Here is a 23166-nt window from a genome sequence, read left to right as displayed (position 1 = left end):
CGTGGACGATCGACTCCCACTCTTTCCATTTCTCCGTTTTTGACAAATTCGACAAACACTGCCGTTCCCTCTTGTGTCTCCTTGCTGACGCTGAGCGAGTACCCCTTACTCGGCGCCGCCCCGCCCTCTCCCACGCCGTGGAGAGACTGGCTGGCGCCTAGGTCCGTCAGTCCGGCGATAAGCGGCAGGGACCAATAAATACGCGAGACTCGGATTCCTCGATGCGGGCCAATGGGGGAGCCGCCTGCAGGTCCGGGGGCGGGGCTAGAGAGGGCGGGGTTTGGAGGGGCCGTGGAGTCACCTGACCGCGGGAGGCTCCGCGCGCGGTGGGCGCTGATTGCCGCAGGTTCAGGGGAGTCGCCATGGTGAGTGCGCAGGGGCGGCGGGCCCCGGGCGAGCCCTCTCTTCGCCCCCGCTCTATCCGGCCGCCACAGAGCGCTGCAGGCGGAGTTGGGGCCCGGCAGCCGAGTCGCGGCGCAGACCAGCCGGGCTCGGCCTGCGGGAAGAGGGACGGGCCGGGGAAGGCCGCAGGCTGTCCGATCGGGGCCGGGGTGGGCGGTGGCTCCTGGCCGCGGCCGTTGCTTTGAGACGGGCGGCCTCTCTGAGGGGGTGTTTCGGCCTCTAGGCTCTGGGGTCCGTGAAGGCCTGCGGACGCCTCCGAATGAAGTCGGCCACCCCCGCCCTGACCGGGGCCCCAGGGCCGGTGAGCGCCAGGATGGGTCGGGGGCGTGCGGAGGCCCCGAGGCTCAGGGTGGCCTCAGGACCCACCCAGAGCTAGCGTCTCCACCTTTATACCTGGCCGTGTTCTGCCGGCCCCACGCCTTTTTTTGTGTGGGAAATGCCTCCTGGAGGGGCCATAGAGGTGCCCTGGCCGTTCCCGGCCTCTGGCCCCGTGGACTGCCGTTCTTTTCAGCGATTTCTAGGGATTCGCTTACGTGAATTTCCTGGAAGGACCCATGCTACCCGATACCTATTTATTGTGACAGATGGAAGGGAGACTTGTTTCCTTTAACATTTGTTCATTGGGCAGCCAGGCTCCCTTACTGGTCTCGCCGTTGATGAAATCCAGGTATTTCACTTGCTGGGAGTAGGCATTCTCCTTGGCGCCTGTCTGATGGCAGCAAATCGTGGTGTGGCTGTTGGCCCATAAACTGGAACTTCCTCAAAATGTGAATCCTCGTGTCTAGTTTCCACAAAGGCAAGTTGTCACTTGTCTTTCATCAGCGTTTGACAGAGTCTGCAATGTTTAAATGATGCCTTTGTAGGTGGGTGTGCCGGACATCAGTTTCAGTGATCTCGCTATTCACCTTCTGTGGACAGGCTCCTGGAAGGGGCTTCACTCGAAATGTGTTGATGGCAGAAAGCAGGATTAAATGACATATACCACTTTACTATGCCATACTTTACTATGATATGCTATACAAGGTGATCTTGCTTATTTCTCAGAATTTTTACAGTTGAGAATTGCTATAAGAACATTGCAAAAATTTAACTCGGTTTTGTCTATTTCTCAATATTTGCAGATTGACCTTTATAGTGTTTTGTAATGAAAGGACTTAATTCAGGATCTGCTGTATACCCCAGTCCTGTGCTGGGTGACCTGGTTCGGAGCAGCCAGCCAGACGCAGGGTCCTGTCCTCGTGAATTTTAGTGGGAGAGAAAACTTGAGTATCATCAGTCTTGTCACAGCCGCTGTCTCTGACCTGGGCAACACACTTGGTCTTACTTGAGTCTCACTTTCACACTTGAAAATGAATGTTGGACTCTTTGGCTCTTCCAATCACTAAAGTTCTAGGATCTAGTTCGGTTTGTCAGGCATGTTGTGTACCTTCTGTGTCGTGGACTGCGCGGGGCACTGGAGATAGACGTGGCCCTCGCTCCTCACAGAGCTTAGGGGAATCAAGAGGGGAATCGCGTGCGTGGGGAACATAGCAGGATGTAGGCAGAGGCTTGTTTTCTTAGCCCAGCACTGTGGGGCCGTGGAGGTAGGGGTCTGCCTCGTGGAGGAAGTACCATGGGGAACCGAGCAGAGATTCTCCACGTGGAGAAGAAGGGGCGTTGAGTGTAGATGAAGCTGGGAGAAGCAGGGGGCTCCTGGCGTGCGCTGTCGAGGGGCTCCTAGGGAAGGAAGTGTGTTGGTGAATGAAGCTGGAGACAGTCGGTATTCAGGTTATGTCTTCCCCTCGTGAATTCCCGCCCCTCATCATCCTGAGTTTCCCCTACTTCAGTTGTTACTTCGTGCCTTGTCATATTTTAAATAGCGCTTTCGTTAACGTGATGAAATTCGTATCTTGGTGAGATGGGTCGTTTTCATTTAACAGTCGATATGCGTCGTGTTGTTTGATCGCATCTGCCGCGTGAGTGGAGAGACTGACCAACCAGCCAGTGGCTGGGAGGGGGGGCGATAGCGGCCTGGAATGACCAGGGTAACTCTAGGGCGTGCTTCGCACTAAGTGCTCGGCAAGTCTGGAGCTTTCTCAGTGTCTTTCATTTATTCTTCATAACAGTGATGTAAGTACTCTTATTTTCCCTGTTTGCCAGAGGAGGAAATGAAAGCACATTGTGTGAATGGAGAGTAGTTTTATAAGTGAGAAGTTCATGATGACTTTTGCTGTTCTCTGTACCTCCTAACTGCGTAGACTTGGGAGGGACGTTTGGCTTGGGTCTCAAGCTAAAATGAGCCTGATCACAAACGTGATTTGACCTCCATTCTATGGCGTTTCCATTTTTTCTCTTGATTCACGTAGCTGCTAAGTGCAGACTTTTGTAAGTGGAGAGCCAGCTTCACAGGTGGGGAGGCATTGGTTACCTGGCTTGTTTAATAAGATGTCCGTGTCGTCACTCCTGCTCTGTGCACCAGTCCCCAGGAAGGCCATCAACACAGTCCCTTAGAACAGCCATTTGCGTAATAACTACACTGCCTTATGAGTAACATGTAAAAAAACATTCATTATAGCTCTATCTTTTCGTTTGTAGCCTGCTTCGTAATAAGTGTAATTTTCTAGTTTGTATTTGTTTCTTCTAATTTTAAAGCCAGTTGATACAAAAATAGAAATATTTTGCTAAAATTTTCTTTGTTTATAGATCACCGAATCTAGTCAGTTTTATAGAAATGTCTTTGGAATTGTTTGTAATCTCTTTATAACCAGTTTTATATGGTATATAAAGGTAATCATTATACAGAACAGCCAAAAGGTGGAAGGAATGAATGAATAAACAAAATATGGTGTATACATGTGGTGGAACACTATTCAGCCTTAAAAAGGAAGGAAATTCGGACACATGTGACGTGGATGAACCAAGGTTATTTTAAGTGAAATAAACCAGACACAAAAGGAGGAATATCGCGTGATTCCTCTTACATGGGTTACTTAGAGAAGTCAGACTCACACAGACAGAAAGTAAAATGGCAGCTTCCTGGGGTAGGCGTGGGGGTGGGAAGGGCGTCATTGTTTAAAGGACACAGTTTCCTTTTGGAAAGATGAAACAGTTCTGGAGACGGGTGGTGGTGACAACTGTAAACGGTGTGAATGTGCTTAACGCCACTAAGTGGTCCCGGCCTCTGAAACCGGCGTTCGACATGGTAGTTCTGCTGTGTTACTGTCTCCGCTACGTTTAGTTTAAAAGATACAACTTTTTCTTTGAAATTTAGTATGCTTCTGAAGAAGTATGGTTGTAAGGAAACTCATTTTACTACAGTTTGCTGTGGGAAAAAATAAAGATGCTTGACATTGGTTATAGTTCAGTTAACTTTTTTTCTCTTTCCAAAATTAGGCCAGGAAAGTTTTCAGTTTTTATAAACTACTCTAGTTCAGAAGTGGTTTTATGGGTTTTTGTTAATCTCAGAATTCAGCGTGGTTTTGATTATCTTCAGTAATGGAACAGACTGGATTTAACTTCCATGTTTGTATGGAAGTCCTTGCCTTCCACCTTTCCAGCTCATCGTGTAGGAGGCATTCTGTCTTGAGTCATTTTTTAAATAAAGTGTAATTTACATAACGTGAAATTAACCACTTTCAGGTAAACAATTCAGCGGCATCTGGCACGTTGACAGTGTTGTGCAGCCCCACCTCTATCTAGTTCCAGAATGTTTCTGTCACCCCGACAGCAGACCCGGTCATGCTCACTAAGCAGTTACCCCCCGCGCGCCCTCCTGGTGACCACCACTCTGCCCTGTCTCCTTGGGTGACTCGCCTGTGCCGGACGCCTTGTAGAAGTGGCATCGCCCAATGTGTGGCCTTGCACGTCTGGCTTCTTTCACTTAGCATATGTTTTCTGGGTTCATTCACGTAGCATGTGTCAATATTTTTGTGCTTTTTATGATTGCATGATATTCCATTATTTGTATATACCACAGTTTGTTTACCCATTCACGTCTTGATTCTTTAGTTGCTTTCTGTTAAATACATAACCTGAACATTCATTCGTTCATTGAACGTTTGTGAAGTATCTGTTATGTGTCAGGCAGTGTGTTGGGTCCCAAGGGTGTAAAAATGGCCATGATTATCACGTGACGCTGCTGTAGTGGAGGTGTAGACGCAGTGTTCATACAACGTAAAGGACAGAGTGGTTCCTTCTGCCTCAAGGGTAGAGCCGATTCACTTCGCAAGCAGATTTTTGCTGATGGCAAAGGGAAGAGTATCTGATGTAGATTTCTGAATTTGAAATGGTGGGCTGGGTACTTGAGAGTGCCCTGTGGTCTACTGCAAGCCAGGAGTGATGATTCCAGACATTTATTTCTAAGCTGTTTCGTCCATTGTTACATATCACCTAAGGGGGCCACTGTTGTCCTGAGCTAGTTCCTTGGTCTAAGAATAGACTAAAATGCAGGTGAAAAGCAGTCTAGAGAAAAAGAGACTTTTAGAGACTTGGGTAGACTGTACCAAGACAAGAGGGATTGGTGGTCGGCTGCGTTCCTGGTTGACCCGGTGTGTACCAGCAGAACAGGTGGCCACAGACCAGCACCTCGCATTTCTTGGAGGCCAGGTGTTAGCGGAACACTCAGTCAGCTTCTGAGAGTAGATGCTCTGTGCTCGCCAGCGCCCGCCGTCAGTGCTCGCAGGCCGGCGTCAGTGGCGGGCGTAACTGCCTGTCCAGCGGTCGTCAAAAATTGATAGATGGGTGTGTGTAGGAGAACTGGACGAGCCATGGGAAAGGATGGGGCCGACCCCGCGGACGGCTCAGAGCTGCTCGAAGAGCGCGCCCCTGCGACACCAGTGGACGTGTCTTTATTTTCCAGCCTACAACACAGCAGTCGCCTCAGGACGAGCAGGAGAAGCTCTTGGATGAAGCCATACAGGCCGTGAAGGTCCAGTCGTTCCAGATGAAGAGATGCCTGGTAAGGGGGCACGAGGGAAGCATTTAAATCCATTCACTCAACGAATTTTTATAAGTACCCACATATGTTAAGTACCCCTCAGGCTGGAGCTTTTTTCTGTCTTGAAGCCTTTTTTTCCGTCCCGAATAGATGTTTTCTGTAGAAACTAGCCTAAAAATTATTCTTATACCCTTTATATATTTTCACATTCTAAAAGCTAGGATAGGAAATAATCTGTGTAGAAACTATATTCTTAGGATTAAAATTTAAGAAGTGGAACCAAATAGGCTGGTACTTCAAGTTACAGGTTGCTGTAAAGATGATGAGCGTGTCTTTCGGTCTAAAGAGTAGTGATATGCTCTCCTAAGCACCTGTATTGACTGTATTGCTTTCCTTGCAAACAAATTTGCAAAAAAGGAAAAGTCTTAGGATGGAGGGGACAGGTGGGCCTGGAGCTGCTTCTGTCTCTGTGAACGACGAGTGTTTCCTGCATCTAGAGGAGTCATTCCAGACATATCTGAAGACTTTTAGCCTACGACAGCTGTTGTCGGGATAGTATCTTGCTTCCGAACAGGCAGCATGGCAGCTCTCCTGGCGGCAGGTAGACTGCGCATCGGCGGAGCTGGTCTCGATGATCAGAGCTGCCCCAGGAGGCTCGCGATCCTAGGCGCGTGAGACTCGCTGAGCGCCGTGGCCCTGGCCGTGAGACAGGCCCCCCTTTCTGTTCAGTAGACAGAAGACAAGGTGAAACTAAACTTGATTTTCATGGGATTAAAATAATTGAAGTGCCGTATCCTTTAAAACACTGTAACCAGTCTTTGGTGGAAGAGTTTACATAACCAAGTTAAGTGTTTATTTAAAATAAGCGTTCTCATCAATTCTGTTGGTATTTCTGTAGGACAAAAACAAGCTTATGGACGCTCTGAAACACGCCTCCAACATGCTCGGCGAGCTCCGGACATCCATGTTGTCACCAAAGAGCTACTATGAGCTGTGTATCTTTTGAACGTTGAAGAACGAACTTTGTGACTATACTTTTTTCTCGATAAGGCCATGTTGTGTTTGTTCATTACTAAGTTTTTCCAGAGTTATGTTATTCTTCATTGTCTTAACCGAATGGTATTCCTTTTCCATGCAAATGTGCTAAGCCAGAAAAAGACAACCTGAGTATGAGAAACCCGTTTTTCTGTGCTTAAACTTCTTGAAGTGGGTTGTCATATCTCGGTTTTCAGACCCTTCACGAAGGCCGTCGGGCAGTTGGTTCTTTATGCTTAGATTCTGTCGGTGTGGGACCCTGAAGTGGAAGGGCGTTCGGTGACCTGCCGTTCCCAGACGCTTTAGTGGGTGACCTGCCGTGCCCAGACCCTTTAGTGGGTGACCTGCCGTTCCCAGACCCGTTAGTGGGTGACCTGCCGTGCCCAGACCCGTTAGTGGGTGACCTGCCGTGCCCAGACCCGTTAGTGGGTGACCTGCCGTGCCCAGACCCGTTAGTGGGTGACCTGCCGTGCCCAGACCCTTGAGAGGACCGACGACGCGCGGTCCTTGTGTCCTGCTTTGTGTCACCAGGCGTCCTTCACGGCCCGTGAAGTACGGAACGGCCAGCGGAATCTGGCTCCACCTGAACGCGCGCTCTCGAAGGACTAGCGTTCGAGCCCTCCGCCCAGGAGGTCGATGACTGACCGGCCCCGAGTGTCGCTCGGGCCGGCTTCGTTTGAGTCCTTAATCACACTGAAAAGATATGGCCATTTCTGACGAGCTGCACTACCTGGAGGTCTACCTGACGGACGAGTTTGCCAAGGGAAGGAAGGTGGCGGATCTCTATGAGCTGGTGCAGTACGCGGGGAACATCATCCCCAGACTGTGAGTCCCACGGCCCGCGCCGCCGCGCCCTGTCCTGCACAGCCAGCAGCTTCTGGAGACCGGTGTTTAGGTCGTTTCTTAATAAGCAGATGACTGTTTGGGGAGAGAACTGAATTTTTAAAAGTTTTATTAGAGTAGTTTTACTTGTTATATAGATTATTGAGGCAATTTGGAAATAGAAGCAGATGGACAAACCGCGTGTGATGTCTTGACTACCGTAGAAGTGGGTTTGGCACTCCTCTCCCTCATAATGGGCGTGGAGGGGACGGTTCTATGTGGATGTGGATAGGATGGACACTTGCATGTGTTCGCGTAAATCGGGGGGTGGCACTGAGTGCTTCTATTTTAAATCAGGATGTACTTTCTTAATTGCGCGGGAGAGAACTCCGTCCCTGTCTCGTTTATTTAATACGTGTGCATTTGCTGCGTCTGGACATGGTCACATTCTCGAGTTGACTAGTGTGTCTCTAACAGACGTTTCCTCATAATTCTCCTAGCTACCTGTTGATCACGGTCGGAGTCGTGTATGTCAAGTCATTCCCTCAGTCCAGGAAGGATATTCTGAAGGACTTGGTGGAGATGTGCCGCGGTGTGCAGCATCCCCTGCGAGGTCTCTTTCTGCGCAACTACCTTCTTCAGTGCACCAGGAACATTCTGCCCGACGAAGGCGAGCCCACAGAGTAAGCGCTGCTCTCTCTTGGCCTAGCCGTAATGTGCTTTTGCTGTAAAATACGTGATAAATATGGAAGAGTATATCAAAGAAAATAAACATCTGCGAATCAGTGCCTCCGACCCACGCCGGTCACTGGTAGCGTTTCGCTTTTCGATTTCCCCTGTGATGTGGAACTCGGGGTACGTGGCGTGATGCACATGAACCCTCACGAAAGTAATGCCTCTGGATTATTAGAACCCGCTGTTTTCATGTAACCTCATTGAGAACAGTTTTCCATTCCATTAACCATTCTTTGGAAATAGGACTTTTAAAGGAGTTACTTTTTGAAACTTTGTTCACAATGAAATAATGACAAGTGCTTCACTTTTTCCATGAGCTGTCTAGTTTTCATGTTGTTTCTTGAATGTCCATCAGTTTTTACAATTTATGGACTGGTAGTTACCTTAGAATTTAAGTGATTTTGATGACCTGTGCACACATATTAGATATTAATTCCAAGACAGAAAAAAACGAAAGCCATTCAGAAAGAGCCCTGTCTTCTCTGTGACTAGCCTTCCAGCGTCCAAGTTTATTGTGCTTTTATCCCACAAAAGATGCAGAAGGTCAGCCAAGTGGGTCTTCAGCCAACTGGGTGAACTGTATTCATATGACAGCTTCCCTGTTTCGTGAAGACCTTAATTTTTTTTTAAGTTTACATATTTATTTCTAACATGTACAGTTCAGTGGTTTTTAGTATATCTGCATCAGTTCCTTTTTAAAAGAAAAACATAATAAAATTTTACCGTGTGTGACAAAAAGATTTAACTGGTATAAAAAAGATAAACATGAAGCAGTGTAGAAAATACTGTGAGGTTTTTTGCTCGATTATGATTGGACTCTCAGTTTTGAGCATTTATTTAGGCAATCGGTAAAAGTTTGTGAAAACTGTTAAGTTCCCCGTCTTAGGAGATATAAAATAAGCAAGAAATACATGGTCTTTCCCCTCCCTCACCAAGCTTACATTTCAATTGAAAGCATGAAATATTTAACAATAAAATGTCGTAGTTACCAGTATATTATGTCAGATGTTTTAGGCTTCTTGAATTAATGGAGTAGTTTTACGAGTCTGGTTGGCCCAGGGAAGGGAGTGGGGGAAAGTGCTTTTCCGTTTAGACTTGTGTAGTGTCTTCTTCCTGGTGTTTTTTTCTCTCGCGTTTGTTCCTCTTGAAACTGAACACTAAGCCAGTGAAGTTGAAAGTGTATTTTATAAAGTATTGGTGTATTAAAGACATAAGAAGGAGAGGGGTCATGGCGATGTAAACACTGTGTATAAAGGTTTTTCTGACCGTTTCATTGCAGTGAAGAAACAACTGGCGATATCAGTGACTCCATGGACTTTGTGCTACTCAACTTCGCAGAAATGAATAAGCTCTGGGTGCGAATGCAGCATCAGGGCCATAGCCGGGACAGGGAGAAGAGAGAGCGGGAGAGACAGGAGCTGAGGATCTTGGTGGGGACCAACCTGGTGCGCCTCAGCCAGCTGGAAGGCGTCAACGTGGAGCGTTACAAACAGGTTCGCTGCTCTTACTGTTGCCTTTTCTTATGTCACAAGCTGTAAATTGAAGTCTGATTTTTAAATTAGAAATAGTTTTGTTAAATGCTATTATGTTGGAAACCATTGGCGATCAAAGAAAACTTACATAAACTGAAAGCTATCTCGAGTTTGTGTTCATGGATTAGAAGATTGAATATTACCAGTTTTCCTTAAGTTGAGGTTTACTGTGTGTTGCAATAAATTTACTCTGACGCTACATAAGATAATGTGGTATTGGTGAAAAGGATAAACACGTAAATCTGTGGAGGAGAATAAAGCAGGGTCGACAGACTTGTAAAGGACCAGACAGTAAATATTTCTTGGTTTTGCAAGCCATGTGGTCTGCAGCTGCCGAGCTCTGCAGGTGTGGGAGCGATTTACAAACTGGGCCCTGAGCCAGGTCGCTGGCGTCTGTAATGGACAATCTGGAACACACCCACATATTTATAATCAGTTATCTTTGATAAAAGTGCAAAGCAACCTCTTCGACAAATGGTTCTGGAACAGTCGGACATCTGTATGCAGACAAAACCCCTAAACTGTGACCAGTCGTCATACTGTAGAAAAACTAAAAAAAAAGAAAATGGATCAGAGACCTAAATATAAAATCTAAAACTATGAAACTTTTAGAAGAAAACACAGAGGAAACTTTTACCACCTTGGATTAGACAGAGATTTCTTAGGACACAAAAAGCGCAAACCATCAAAGATAGGATGTTAATGAAATGGACCTCATCCCAAATGACTTTCACGAAATAGAAAGCCAGAATTTTCCATTTACAAAGGCTTCTGTAAAAATTTAAAATTTAATCTAGAAGTATGAGTGAGAAAACTCCAAAATACGATTTTTAAAACAATAGTCCAAATGGACTAGTAGAAAAATGACTTGAAATTTTGAAAATAACCTTTTAACTCTTCTTTTTTTCTCAGATTGTTTTGACGGGCATACTGGAGCAAGTCGTGAATTGTAGGGATGCTTTGGCTCAAGAATATCTCATGGAGTGTATCATTCAGGTTGGTGAGAACATTTATTTTTTTTAAATGACTCATGTTAATTTTCATTGCTTTGAGAAAAACCTTGATAGAGTAGAAGATAAGCTTTCCCTGTGTAAAGAATTCCTTTTTCTCACTAACAGCTTGATCTTTGAATTGATGTCCCCCCCGCCCCCGAATGTAGGAAAGCGTGACCTCCAAGTTTTGTAGGTCTCATTAGTTTTAGTATAATTTTAAGTGGACATTGGTTAGTGGAATATTTCTTTCTGGACTTAGGTTTAGAGAGGCTTAAAAGTACTGTATTTTAATTTAGTTGTATGAGATTAAAAAGAACTTTAAGTACCATAAGTAAGTCCCAAATGTAATGTAAAATGCTTTTCCTTGTATCAGTCAATTATTATTTGACTTTCAGGTTTTTCCCGATGAATTCCACCTTCAAACTCTGAATCCTTTTCTTCGGGCCTGTGCTGAGTTACACCAAAATGTAAATGTGAAAAACATCATCATCGCTTTAATTGATAGGTAAGAGCTTCCAGCACTGGAGGGCAAACATCCTGACTGCAGAAGCATGGATTTAAAAAAAAAAACATATTCATGAATTACTCGTTTCTATTACATCTTTATAATACTGATAATTTTAGTGTAATTACACTTTAACGTGAGCATCTGCCAGGTACTTGCCTCGCTTAGGCGTGAAGGACTTTAGCATTGGATCGGGCAAGAGGCATGGACATAATGGCATTTAACGATCGTCTACAGACGTTGTTATATAGGCCCGTCATTTAAACCTTACAAATCCAGAGATCACTAAAGAACAGAATTTGTTTTTTTCCCAAGACAAAAGTGATCTTTCCGTGGGCACCAGTTTGATTTGGAGTCTTCCTTATCAGGTGGCCGTGCGAGGCAGGGGAATAAGAACGTTCATTTATCGCCGTTATCACGTTTTAAAGGCACCAGTGTGTTCGGAAACTCTCTGGTTGCACGTTTTATTTCCGTAGCCCTTGGTCTTGTGTAGACGTGTGAACGTGGGCCTTCGGCGTGGCCTTCGTGGGCGCCGCTTGGCAGCTGTGCCCAGCGCAAGCCCGTAGCGTGTCCCGCCATGAGCATGCCGAGCACTGCCGGGAGGCCGGGTGCCCAGGCTGGTCTGTGCCCACGAGGCCTCGGCCGTCTGTTAACGTCCGAGTTTTCAATTTTGAAGTCTGAGAATTTGTGCGGCAGAATCCTCCATGTCATGTTAATTGGCCGTGGTCTTAACGGGCGCTAAGAACTGATTTTCCTGCGTCGGGTGTGATGTCGCCCAGCTAGCCTGTCAGTGGCGTTTCTTCTGAGCAGAGCCGAGTGTGGACCCAGTTGGAACCGTGACAAAGGGAATGATGACTGAAGAGACATTGTTTAGAACAGTTTAAGATGTTATTTTTAAGAAAAACAGAAGTCAACTTTACTACTTTTGGAATCAGTTGTGTCTTAAACTCCACAGTAGTGAAACTGCAGTCTCAAAGTAGTCTGTGTACTTTTTAGCTCTTAAAGATTATTTTCATAATCAGGGCTGTCACTTAAATGCATTTCTGTCCATATCTACGTAACTCAGCTTCAAAGAATTTGGCGAATTCTGCCTGTTGACCATCTATTTACGTGTGGGATAGAGTGAGAAAGCGGCGAAAAAAGGCACCGTTGGCAAAACTAGTTTAAAAGGAAATGCGGGACTCCTTGGCTACATCCCGTGTCCTTTTTAGAAACCTCGTTTAATGCTCTAGGAGCAGTACGCTTGTCGAAGATACAGAGCGGCAAGAAGAGTAAACGTCGTCTGTGATCCTGCTGCTCTGTATCTTTTTAATACACGGATTATTTTGTTTTCCAGATTAGCTTTATTCGCTCACCGAGAAGATGGACCTGGAATCCCAGCAGATATTAAGCTTTTTGATATATTTTCACAGCAGGTGGCTACGGTAATACAGGTACATACGGCTTTTCTCCTAAGTTCTCGAAACTTTGAAACTTTTCAGCTGGTAGGTGTTTTTGTAACTGTTTGAGATAAACTCTGTGGTTTTCTAAACTTTGCAGTCCAGACAGGACATGCCTTCGGAGGACGTCGTGTCCCTACAGGTGTCTCTCATCAATCTCGCCATGAAGTGCTACCCAGACCGCGTGGACTATGTCGACAAAGTTCTAGAAACGACAGTGGAGATATTTAATAAGCTCAACCTTGAACAGTAAGTCAAAGTCGCATTTTTGTAAAAAACCCTTATAAGGTTACTTTTTTGTCCCAGATTCGTTTTTCTTCGTCAATTCCTTTCTGAAATGTTAGCATTTATCTGATTTTAAGCATTTGCTGGGTTCACATGTTTGGTATTAATCAGGACAGAGTGATAGCCAGGTATGGCCATGCACATTGATCAAGTAGTGGCAGTCGTGGACCATAAGCAGTCTTCAGGGGCCAGTGTCCCCAGTTCTGGCCCCTTCGCATTCATGAATGTATTTTTAAACAGGTAGGAAAACCGTTTACATCAAGCGATATTTCCATAAGAAGCGGTTTACTACCGATGAGTAAGTCATGAAGAATTAGGGGCATGTGTGTATTGAAGGCGTGAAAATGAAATTGGTTTAAAATACTCTTTCGTTTGATTTTGATACCATCAAGGAAACTATGAAAATGCTCTGATGCCTGCTCAGAGCGCCCTTAGTTAGCTGTGCTTCCCTGGGCGTGTGGCACCCTCTGGTGGCCACTGTGGGCAGTCCCGCTCCCGTCCTCCCCCTCACTGTCCACCCTCCCTGCTTCTGAGCAGGGCTCGGGCCAGGCCCTTGGAACCGCCTGTTCCTAGTTTCACCCACATCGTCTCTCCTCTCCACGGCTCTTCCAGCCGCGTAGCGGCGTCAGGAGCTTTCTTCTTCTCTTTTACCTCTTTCATCCCCTTTTTTCTTTCGGTCCTCCATTTTTTTGGTGAACTAAAAGACATTCCAGATCTTGAATGATAACAACAATGTGTCTGTAGCTTCCCCCATTAAATTAGTTTTAAAGTAAAATTAGGCAAAATAAAGGATTGGAAATCCCGACCTCTCAAGTCGTCATAAGTGCGGGACAGCCCTCGGCGTCCACAGGATGCTGCTAGGAAGACGCCCCTCCTTGCCGTTCCTTGTCACCAACATCCAGTGCAGAAGGAATTGTTTACGCTTTTTCCTGTTGTGTTGACAGGCTAGTTTTGCGTGGGTTTTTCTTCCCACTTACTTTCATCATGAATATACAGTACTTCTTGGCCACCCTGGAAATCTAGCTATACTTAAATACTTCCCTTAGACACATCTAACTCCAGACAGTCACTTTAATGCGGGCTTTGCAACCCGTTCGTGAGTCGGAGTGTATTACATCTCATTTTGGATCACTAGGACATTGACAGATGAATAAATGCGTTTAAGATAGGCATCTTGGGAGGAGGCCATTGGAGTATTTTGGGGTGATGTGACTCAGTTGACCCATTTTCTTTAATGTATTAATGAAAATTTCCAAATTTTTATGAAACAAGTGTATAGAAAGTCAATGTGATTCATTAAAGCCCTGCTTTCTTTCTTCTGTAGTATTGCTACCAGCAGTGCGGTCTCGAAGGAGCTCACCAGACTCTTGAAGATACCTGTTGACACATACAACAATATTCTAACCGTCTTGAAACTGAAGCACTTTCACCCACTCTTTGAGTACTTCGACTATGAGTCTAGAAAGAGCATGAGTTGTTACGTGCTTAGTAATGTTCTAGATTATAACACAGAAATCGTTTCTCAAGACCAGGTGAGAACAGCAGCACGCCATACTGTGCGAGAAGCTCATTCGTTGTGTAAATTACAAAATGGGAGGTGTGTAAGGGAGAGGCTATAAAACACTGTAAGCCCTCCAGAGAGAGAACCGCCTCCGTTGGACGTTTGCTGCATCTCTTTCTAGATTTTTGTCTTCGTATCAACATGCATATACTTTCTTATAAAAAAAAGAGTTATGTCGTTGATAGTGATACTGTTTTGTAACTTTGTGTAACTAGAAATGCTTTTGACAGTGGCTTTGTGTATCGATGGTTTCACTCCAGCGGGTTTCTGTCCCTTGTGTCACAGGTGGATTCCATAATGAATTTGGTGTCCACGCTGATTCAGGACCAGCCAGACCAACCTGTAGAGGACCCCGATCCCGAGGACTTCGCCGACGAGCAGGGCCTTGTGGGCCGAGCCATCCATCTTCTGCGGTCTGAGGACCCTGACCAGCAGTACTTGGTACGAGTTCACTCTTACCAGACCCCGTTTGCTGGGGCTCTGGAGTCTCACGTGGCTTGTGGGCTTAGAAGGGTTCGAAAGAATCGCAACCAAATGAGAGATTCGGTGGCATCCGTGGCTTTGTATCTACAAATCCACAAGTGTGAACCTCCGGAGCTCAGGAGGAACACGCTGGTCGCTCTGGTTCCTTCGGGAGACTTCCTCGGGACCGCAGGAAAGCCTGTCCTTCAGCTGGGTGGCCAGCAATCATTTCCATGCTCGTTTTTAAAACCGTGTTGCTTTTACTTATTTATTTTTTTACTATTTATTATTATTTACGCCTACAGCACCTGGTCTTCCTAGGTGGTCTCTCATTTAAGTACTAACCGGGCACGACCCTACTTAGCTTTCGAGATCAGACATCGGGCTTCCTCAGGGTGGCAGGGCCATAGACTGTAGACCACGGACCGTGGCTCCACTGGGGCGTGAACCCAGGACCTCTGCGTGTAAAGCAGACGTGCTAACCGCTCGCTACACTCTGGAGCCATGTCCTAAGCTGTGTTGCTTTTAAAGAATCAGCAACCATCCTTACATTCAATTGAGTTGTGCGTCCAAGGCTTGCATATGTAGGTCCTATGTGGTTGGCACATTGAAGATGTGTGAAAAGACTTGAAAAGTCAGGTTGCCTTTTTCTTAACTCCATTTCCTGGTGCAGAACAGTCAGACGCGGCCCTCCCTTCCCTTACCACAGTCCCCGGAGCCTCTGTGGCACGAACAGAACCTGTCGCCCGAGCACTGCAGACGGCTAGCGGGGAATTTAGTGAAAGGGGGTGCCGATGGCGGCCTCGTTCTTGCTGGGGCGAAGTGGTCCCACGAGGCGGAGTGTCAGGTGCCGTGACGGACACCCGGGTTCGAGGGGGCTCCTGCCTTCCTCCTGCAGGTCCCTTCCTGTCACAGCGACACTCTTGTGCTGCTTCCTAAGCAGTGTGCAAAGCAGCTGATCCCGGGTGGTGCGGTGGGAGACTCGGACCCGCCCCGGTGACCCTTTCTGGGCGCCGTGGCCTCTCACGCTGCCCATGTGTCTGTCGTTTGTGCGTGGTGACGGGCCGATTGTGCCTGTTTTTGCCTGAGTCCCTTACGTGTCCGTGTCACACGCGTGCTTACGTGTGTTTTCCTTTTTGTCTTGTAATGGATGCAGTGGTTAGCAGGGGCGCCTTCCTGTGCAGCCAGTGGTCACCTGCCTGCAGGGACCTTTAAGGCCCCACTCCCTGGGGAGGACAGCCTCCCTGCTGTATCAGAGGAGTTTTCAGGCCTCTGTCCCCAGGGTGGCTGTAGTGACTTCGCGAGGTAAGAAGGCAGAGCGCCCGCCGAGCAGCCCGGCAGGGCATGTGTGTCCCGAAGCCGGTAGCGGCAGGGCGATCAGAGCCATCAATCACAGCGCAGGAAAGACGAATCGTCTCGGTCTCTTCTCGTCCCATCAGATTCTAAACACGGCGCGGAAGCACTTCGGGGCCGGCGGGAACCAGCGGATCCGCTTCACGCTGCCGCCCTTGGTGTTCGCCGCGTACCAGCTGGCGTTCCGCTACAAGGACAGCGCGAAAGTGGTGGGTTTGCTTTTAAGCATGTCGCTTCTTTTTCTCCTTTTCCTCCCCCCGTGTGTGGATCTTAGTTTATCGTTACGTAAAATTTCAAACACATCCGAAAGCAGCCGGGTGACAAACCCCGGTTCCAGTAACGTGGTCATTGCTTGCCCTGCGTTGAGTGTCCTCAGGGCCATGGGGGCGGGTCACGTGCTGGCTGAGGGGTCACGTGAGAGCACTGGGAAACGAGAGGCTCGAACAGTGTGAATTTGTGCCGGGAGTCTTTCCCGTGGTGAGAGATCCGTGGTTCTCGGGGTCCTCGCGGCGCAGCCTGCGGGGGTTGGTGCAGCCCCCCACCCCGTGCGGAGGCCGCGGTGTGCGCCGGGCGAGAGCAGTCCCCTCCCTCCGCCCGGCGACGGCCCAGCAGGGCGCATCGCCTCTCTCCGAAAGCCTGCGATGGAGTCACTTTTTCAGTTGAATACCTTTTTATGAGCTTATTCCTTTCCCCAGCCGAATCATGGCTTCGGTCTTGAGTGGTGCGGCTTTGTAGAAAACCCCTCGGTCTGACTGCTGGAGCGTCAGCGGTCAGGTGCATGCTAAGGAACGAACCTCAGTAGCCCTGATTTTCAGCTAAGGCAGACACGGGGTTTGTTCGGGGCACCTGCCAGCTGGGCGCAGCAGCTTTTGGCCAGCCTTCCGTGCAGCCGCTCCCGACGCCGTGAGGGGAGACGTTTGTGAGCGCAGCGCTGGTGCCACGGCCCGCACCGCGGACTCTGCCCGGCTCGTTGCCCTGAGTCCGCAGGGCCACCCTCCCTGTTCTCTCCTAAAAAGGAAGAGAGCCGATCGCTTTAATAAGAAATTGGGGTGGTCAGACATGGGTGCAACATCGAAACCTCACTAGTAAGCACAGCAGCGAAGCTTTTGAGGAGTCGGACTGGTGAAGAGGAAAGGCAGCGCAGGAGCCGCGGTGGCAGTGGCGCGGTGGGGGTCCATCCCCGGTCAGTCACTCGTCTCCGTGAAAATTCCCGCAGGATGTAACTAGAGCTGTAACAGGTCCAGTAGTTACACTGCTGAGAATTTATCTTACAGAAGTAATTAGGGATTCAGTAAAGCTTTGCGTATAAAGATCGTTCATTATGCTGTTACAGATCTTTTCCGAAAGGAAAGAGTCAAGTAAATTATGCTCCGTCCAGTTTGTGGAATATTTTCTAGTGATTAAAATGACTTCAAATAACGTTAGCGTCGTGAGGAAAATTGTTACAACAAAGTAAGTAGAAAAGAAGTTTGATGCAAATTGCACCAGCAGGAGCCCAGTGTAACTCCTCAGAGAGTGACCTTAAAACACAGCAAACCTGTGCCCACACGTCGCAGCCGCGTGACCTCTGCAAAGGAAGAAGACAGGGAGACGCGGACACCTGAACGGAGTCCGTGATTATTGCCGGGCGGAGACAGATTTGGGGATGATTGTGTGCATTTTCATTTTGTCCAGTTTGGGAACGTGTTGCTTTTCTTTTTTATCTATTTCTTTTTTATTTTTTAAATAATATATTTAACATATATGTGAAAGATGTCATTTCAACATATAACCAACATCATAATAATTACTTTTATAACATTTTTGTGCTGCTTTTCTGATAAGAATAGAAACCAATTCCTAATATTTAAAGATTGCAGAGCCAGCGATCTCAGATGGATGTTTCGAGAGAACATCTGTTCGGTTTACTGCTGTGCTTCGTAAATGAGCCAGAGAAGAAAGATGACAGCAGGAACCCGGGAGCTCACCATGGTCGCTCTCGGACTGTCCTGTAGAAGTTTTACGTGAAATAAGTGTGTGTGAGCAAGTTCATCTTGAACGTAAGGTAATTCAACAACTTTTTTTGGTTTCAGGATGACAAGTGGGAGAAGAAATGCCAGAAGATTTTCTCCTTCGCTCACCAGACGATCAGCGCGCTGATCAAAGCGGAGCTGGCGGAGCTGCCGCTGCGGCTCTTCCTGCAGGGCGCGCTCGCCGCCGGGGAGATCGGCTTTGAGAATCACGAAACGGTCGCCTACGAGTTTATGTCCCAGGTGAGAGCCCGTTCCCGTGCGGGTTGTGGAATCCGCTCTGCTGCGCTGGGTCCCCTGTCCGCGCCGCGGTGGCAGCGCACATGGGCTTCCTGCCCCTGGCTTCCTGACCACCCCTTCCCCCTGACCGGGAACTTCGTAGAACCGGCCATGCTGCCTGCTTCCGAGCAGGAAAACCCCTCACTGCCTGGGCGGTAACGGGATTGAAGATTTTACCGTGATGGGTGGATTACGGTAAAACTGTTGCGGAATGGTTCTGTTCGGGGACCCTGGGTTAGACGACAGGGAGGACAGGTGTCCTCGTGGCAGCTCGTCGGCATCGTCGCCGTGTCAGCGGTGTCGGGCGCCGCCAGGAGGGCGCACGTTCTGCGCCCTCCAGGCGGGGACTTCGGGGAACGCCCGAGTTGGTGCTTGACCCCCAGAGGCCCCTTCCGCTCCGTGTCCGCCAGGCGTTTTCTCTGTACGAAGACGAGATCAGCGATTCGAAGGCGCAGCTGGCGGCCATCACGCTGATCATCGGCACGTTCGAGAGGATGAAGTGCTTCAGCGAGGAGAACCACGAGCCGCTGCGGACGCAGTGCGCCCTGGCCGCGTCCAAGCTGCTCAAGAAGCCGGACCAGGGCCGAGCCGTGAGCACCTGCGCCCACCTCTTCTGGCCCATCAGGAACACGGACAGAAACGGCGAGGAGGTAGGTGGCCCGGGGGTCCGAGCAGGGGCGGCCACTGGCGCTTGTGCCCTGGAGGCAAAGCATGGGAGTCCTTAGTGACCGGACGGGGAAAATTGCTTGGTTTTGTTAAATGGAAAGGAAAGGAATGCATATTTACGTCCTGTAGTGACGCCTCCACTCCGAGGGTGTCGTGACAGAACGGGTTCACACCTCTGCCTTTAAGATGCACGTGACACAGGTGCATCCTGGGATTTGCACTTTGCAGACACTGCGTTTTTACAGATTGAAGGTTTGTGGCAGCTCTGCACCGCGCGGATCTGTCGGCACCGTTTTTCCAGCCACATTTGCCCACTTCACGTGTCTCACATTTCGGCAATTCTCGCAGTATTTCCAGCTTCTTTATCATGGTCGTGCTGGTCGCGGTCTGTGATCAGTGATCTATGATGTTACCGTTGTCGTTGTCTTGGGGTGCCGCAGACCACACCCATGCAGCATGGACTTAATCGGTGAGTGCTGAGTGTGTTCTGACTGCTCCACCGACCGGCCGGTCCCCGTCTCTGAAGCGGGCAGAGGCTGGGTCGCCGGGGCCGAGGTGGAGAGAAGCCGGCGCCGTAACGGAAGTGCGGGGGGAGCAGCAGGTTTTCCAGAAGGTCTGGCTGAGGCCGTGCGTGAAGGCGGCTCCTCCAGACGACGGGTTTCTGATGAGACGACGCAGCCTCGCGCTGGAAGAAGGTGCTGTCTAGGACGTTTGTAGCTGGCGGGGAGGCCGGGCCGGGCTTCAGAGCTCAGAGGACGGGCCGCCTCCCCTGGCAGGGCTCATGCAGCTGGTGACCTTAAGTTGAAGCCGGTGCTCATTTGCCATTCTGAAAATCCTCGGGTCCCTAAGAATCCTGCTAAACCCACTCTGCCCGGGCTCTATGAATGGACGGCGAAGCCGGGTGACGGCACATCTGTTTGCAGCGTGGCTTGCTGAGTATTTTAAGGCCACTGTTGACACCTGCTTCTCGGAAGGTTCTTTTCAAAATATTTCTGCTCGCCGACGGTGCACCTGGTCACCCACGAGCTCCGGTGGTGACGGACACGAGACTGATGTAGCCTTCGTGCTTGAGGACACGGCCTCCACCCGCAGCCCATGGCCCAAGGGGTCACTTCAGCTTCAGAGTCTTATTATTCGAGAAGCACGTCCCGTTGGCCACAGCCGCGACAGACAGTGGCTCCTCCGACGGGTCTGGGTGAAGTCAGTTGGAAGCCCGGCAAGGACCCCGCATGCCAGAAGCCGTTTAGAGCGCACATGGTTCCAGGGAGGAGGTCAGACGTCAGCACTCGCCCGAGCGCGGAAGATGTAGATTCCAGCCCTCGTGGGCGACCTCAAGGGCCCCAGACGTCAGTGCGGGAGAGCCGGAACAGGAAGTGGGGCCACTGGTGCGACTGCTCTGCGGCGACCTCGCCACGGAGCCTGAGTGCGAGGAGCCGCCGGGAACGTGGTCTCTGGTGAAGACCGTGGCGGCGCCCGCAAGGGGCTTGGGATGCCGTGTAGAGGCAGGTGCAGAGGCAGCGGCTGGGCTTGGCGCTGTCCCTGGTTCTGAAAGTTCTGCGGGCAAAGTGCTGTGGGACCGTGTTGCGCGCTGCAGAGCGGTCGCTGGAGAAAGGAAAGGCCAAGGTGAGGCCGACCTCGCTGCCCTGTGTTTCAGGGACCTGCCGCCGTGGCCCCGGCCCCAGCCTGCGACGCCCCAGCTAGGCCGCAGTGGCAGCGGCAGTGGCGGGGCTGGACCCGCGCCAGTGGGAAGGACTCGGCTCGCTGAGGTCCAGGCGATGGGTGGCGTCTTTTAGCGAGAAAGTACTTTCAAATTAAGATGTGCACATTGGGGTTTTTTTTAGACATAGTTCAATACACATTTACTAGACTACATGTAAACCTGACTTTCATATGTACTGAGAAACCAAAAAATCGGCGTGACTTGCTCTATTGTGATATTTACTTTATTGTGGTGGTTTGGAACCAAACCTGTGATATCTCCTACGTATGGCTGTATGTAAATATACAACATTTAGCATATAAGTATATAAAACATAACATTTATTTTAAAATATAACTACGTTCTTAAAAAATGAAGAGGATTTAAATTCGTCATGTCCCTTTAAAACACGAAAGAGCCGCTGTGTGTGTCCCCTGTGTGAGAAGGGACACTCGTGACTCATTAATCTCTTCTATGCTCCTCCCTTCCCCTTTATTCCAGCTTCACGGAGGCAAGAGGGTAATGGAATGCCTAAAGAAAGCCCTAAAAATAGCAAATCAGTGCATGGACCCCTCTCTACAAGTGCAGCTTTTTATAGAAATTCTGAACAGATATATCTATTTTTATGAGAAGGAGAATGATGCGGTAAGTGAATTAACAAAGTGTTTCTGGGGAACTATATTTTCCTTTCCTGCTCTTAGAGTCAATACGCACAAAAGCTTAGCATTCTGACATTTCTTTTTTTTTTTTTAATGATTTTTTTGTTAACACCTACAACACCTGGTTTTCCTTGGTGGTCTCCCATCCAAGCATTAACCAGGCCCAACCCTGCTTAGCTTCTGAGATCAGACGGGATTGGGCTTGTTCAGGGTGGCATGGCCATAGGCCTGACATTTCTTTTTCGTTTATAAGGGTCAAAGTTGAGAGAATCCATCTACTGGTCTTTATTTCTCCCAGATCCTCCTGTCTGTGGAGATGCATCTCTAACGAAAGTACTCTTTACATGCAAGGAAGTTCTCATTCCTTTTGCTTAGAAATAGTTTATAAAAATAGGCTCTGTGTTTAAGAGACGAAATAATGTACAAATGCTGAACAGTGGACCAAACCGTCATCATGTACAGATTTAGAATAATTCTTAACTAAACAACAAATCATCCTTTTAGCATAACAGAGGTGGTCAAGATTTGTAGGTTAAATATAATTTTGCTTTTGATCTTCTGGTTCATGATGCTCTGTATTTTTTATTTTTTTGTTCTTGATAAATAGCCAAAAGTTGTTAAACCAGGAATCATGTTCTCATCGCTTTTTTTCCCATAATTATTCTGGGAATTGATATGAGTAGTGTAAGCTCCTCAGAACATTCTTATTAAATTGCCCTTTATTTTTTGTAGTACACGCTCAACCATGAAATTGTGCACTTTTTTTTGTAGGTCACGATTCAGGTTTTGAACCAGCTTATCCAAAAGATTCGAGAAGACCTCCCAAATCTTGAGTCCAGTGAAGAAACAGAGCAGATTAACAAACATTTTCATAACACGCTGGAGCATCTGCGCTTGAGGCGGGAATCGCCAGAATCCGAGGGGCCCATCTACGAAGGCCTCGTCCTTTGAGGGCGGCGGGTTCACCACACTCCTTTCCGTGTACATCCAGTGAGGGTTCTGCTATCCTAGGTTTTCCTTCCATAGATTGTGCCTTTCAGAAATGCTGAGGTAGGTTTCCTGTTTCTTACCTGCGATGTGTTTTACCCAGCACCTCCGGACGCTCACCTTCAAGACCTTAACAGAGTTATCCACGTCGTAAGTGTTCAGGCCTGTCTGATCACCCCAAGTAGCATGATTGATTTGCGATTTAAAATTCCTGTGATCTGTAAAAAAAAACAAAAGAAAACAAAACAAAGCAAAAATACTTAAAAACCACTTCTCTCAGCTACTAATGAAACTCTCCTTCCTTTTCTGTTTTGTTTCGTTGTTGATTGTGTAATTCTCTTCTTTACTTGGGGTACTAACCCGAAAGCGTCTGTCTCTTTGTTCTCTAGTCCAATTCGAGATTAATTTAGAGAAAAGGGATACCGTATGTGAAGTTCAGCTTGGGCTTTTCCCTAAATGCAAGATGAGGCCATGTATAATATTTTCCCTACAACTAGACTATATTAATGCATGTTCGAGGATTTTAAAGCGCCATGGTCAAAACCAGAAGCTATATTTTGCATATTTGGACTCGGCCATCCATTAAACCTATGTTGTCCTCTGACATATTTATCAAAATAATTTTGTTCTAAATAGTATAAAATAGAAAATTTGTGATCTATATAATTTATGTATAACCTTCATTATTGTAAATTTAGGGGGAAATGCATCATACAATTATGATTTTTTTTTTTTTGCACCAGTGAGAATAAAGTTGCTATTAACAATTTTGGACTTTCTCCCTTTCATACTTGGTTTGTAAGAGGAACTAGCTCAGTGCGGGTGGAGT

General features: G+C 48.0%; 1 protein-coding gene, 1 long non-coding RNA gene and 1 pseudogene across 3 annotated transcripts; 1 reads left to right on the top strand and 2 right to left on the bottom strand.

The window, feature by feature from the left end:
* Positions 1-280: 280 nt before the first annotated feature.
* On the top strand, positions 281-23107 carry VPS35 (VPS35 retromer complex component). Of its 2 annotated transcripts, none has more exons than XM_036231230.1 (17): positions 281-365; positions 5240-5338; positions 6216-6312; positions 7054-7177; positions 7675-7857; positions 9189-9402; positions 10354-10437; positions 10829-10938; positions 12275-12371; positions 12478-12626; positions 13987-14194; positions 14509-14664; positions 16125-16247; positions 18111-18290; positions 18737-18976; positions 21193-21336; positions 22122-23107. In XM_036231230.1, exons 1-17 carry the CDS (start codon positions 363-365, stop codon positions 22299-22301), a joined length of 2391 nt encoding a protein of 796 aa, XP_036087123.1. In that variant the 5' UTR covers positions 281-362; the 3' UTR covers positions 22302-23107. The 2 variants fall into 2 exon arrangements, with proteins under 2 accessions (XP_036087123.1, XP_036087122.1); XM_036231229.1 differs by lacking the exon at positions 281-365 and adding an exon at positions 647-703.
* LOC118611323 lies at positions 6595-6881 on the bottom strand. Its single transcript, XR_004954178.1, has 3 exons — positions 6817-6881; positions 6667-6786; positions 6595-6636 (listed from the first exon to the last, which is right to left on the bottom strand). It is a non-coding gene; the product is annotated as an uncharacterized LOC118611323 (long non-coding RNA).
* Positions 21460-21578, bottom strand: LOC118611747 (annotated as a pseudogene).
* Positions 23108-23166: the final 59 nt, after the last annotated feature.

The sequence above is a fragment of the Rousettus aegyptiacus genome, unplaced genomic scaffold (genome assembly GCF_014176215.1).
Source record: "Rousettus aegyptiacus isolate mRouAeg1 unplaced genomic scaffold, mRouAeg1.p scaffold_m13_p_14, whole genome shotgun sequence".
NCBI lineage: Eukaryota > Metazoa > Chordata > Mammalia > Chiroptera > Pteropodidae > Rousettus > Rousettus aegyptiacus.
Note: the sequence above shows the minus strand (reverse complement) of the source record. Positions and strands in the feature narration are given on the sequence as shown.

What these genes read in the sequence shown, in the direction of transcription:
- VPS35 (XM_036231229.1), top strand. Translation starts at nt 662, where the DNA reads ATGAAGTCGGCCACCCCCGCCCTGACCGGGGCCCCAGGGCCG. An exon ending in ACGTGGAGCGTTACAAACAG is followed by an intron (nt 9,403 to 10,353) that starts GTTCGCTGCTCT and finishes TTTTTTTCTCAG; the next exon opens with ATTGTTTTGACGGGCATACT. An exon ending in CGGACAGAAACGGCGAGGAG is followed by an intron (nt 18,977 to 21,192) that starts GTAGGTGGCCCG and finishes CCTTTATTCCAG; the next exon opens with CTTCACGGAGGCAAGAGGGT.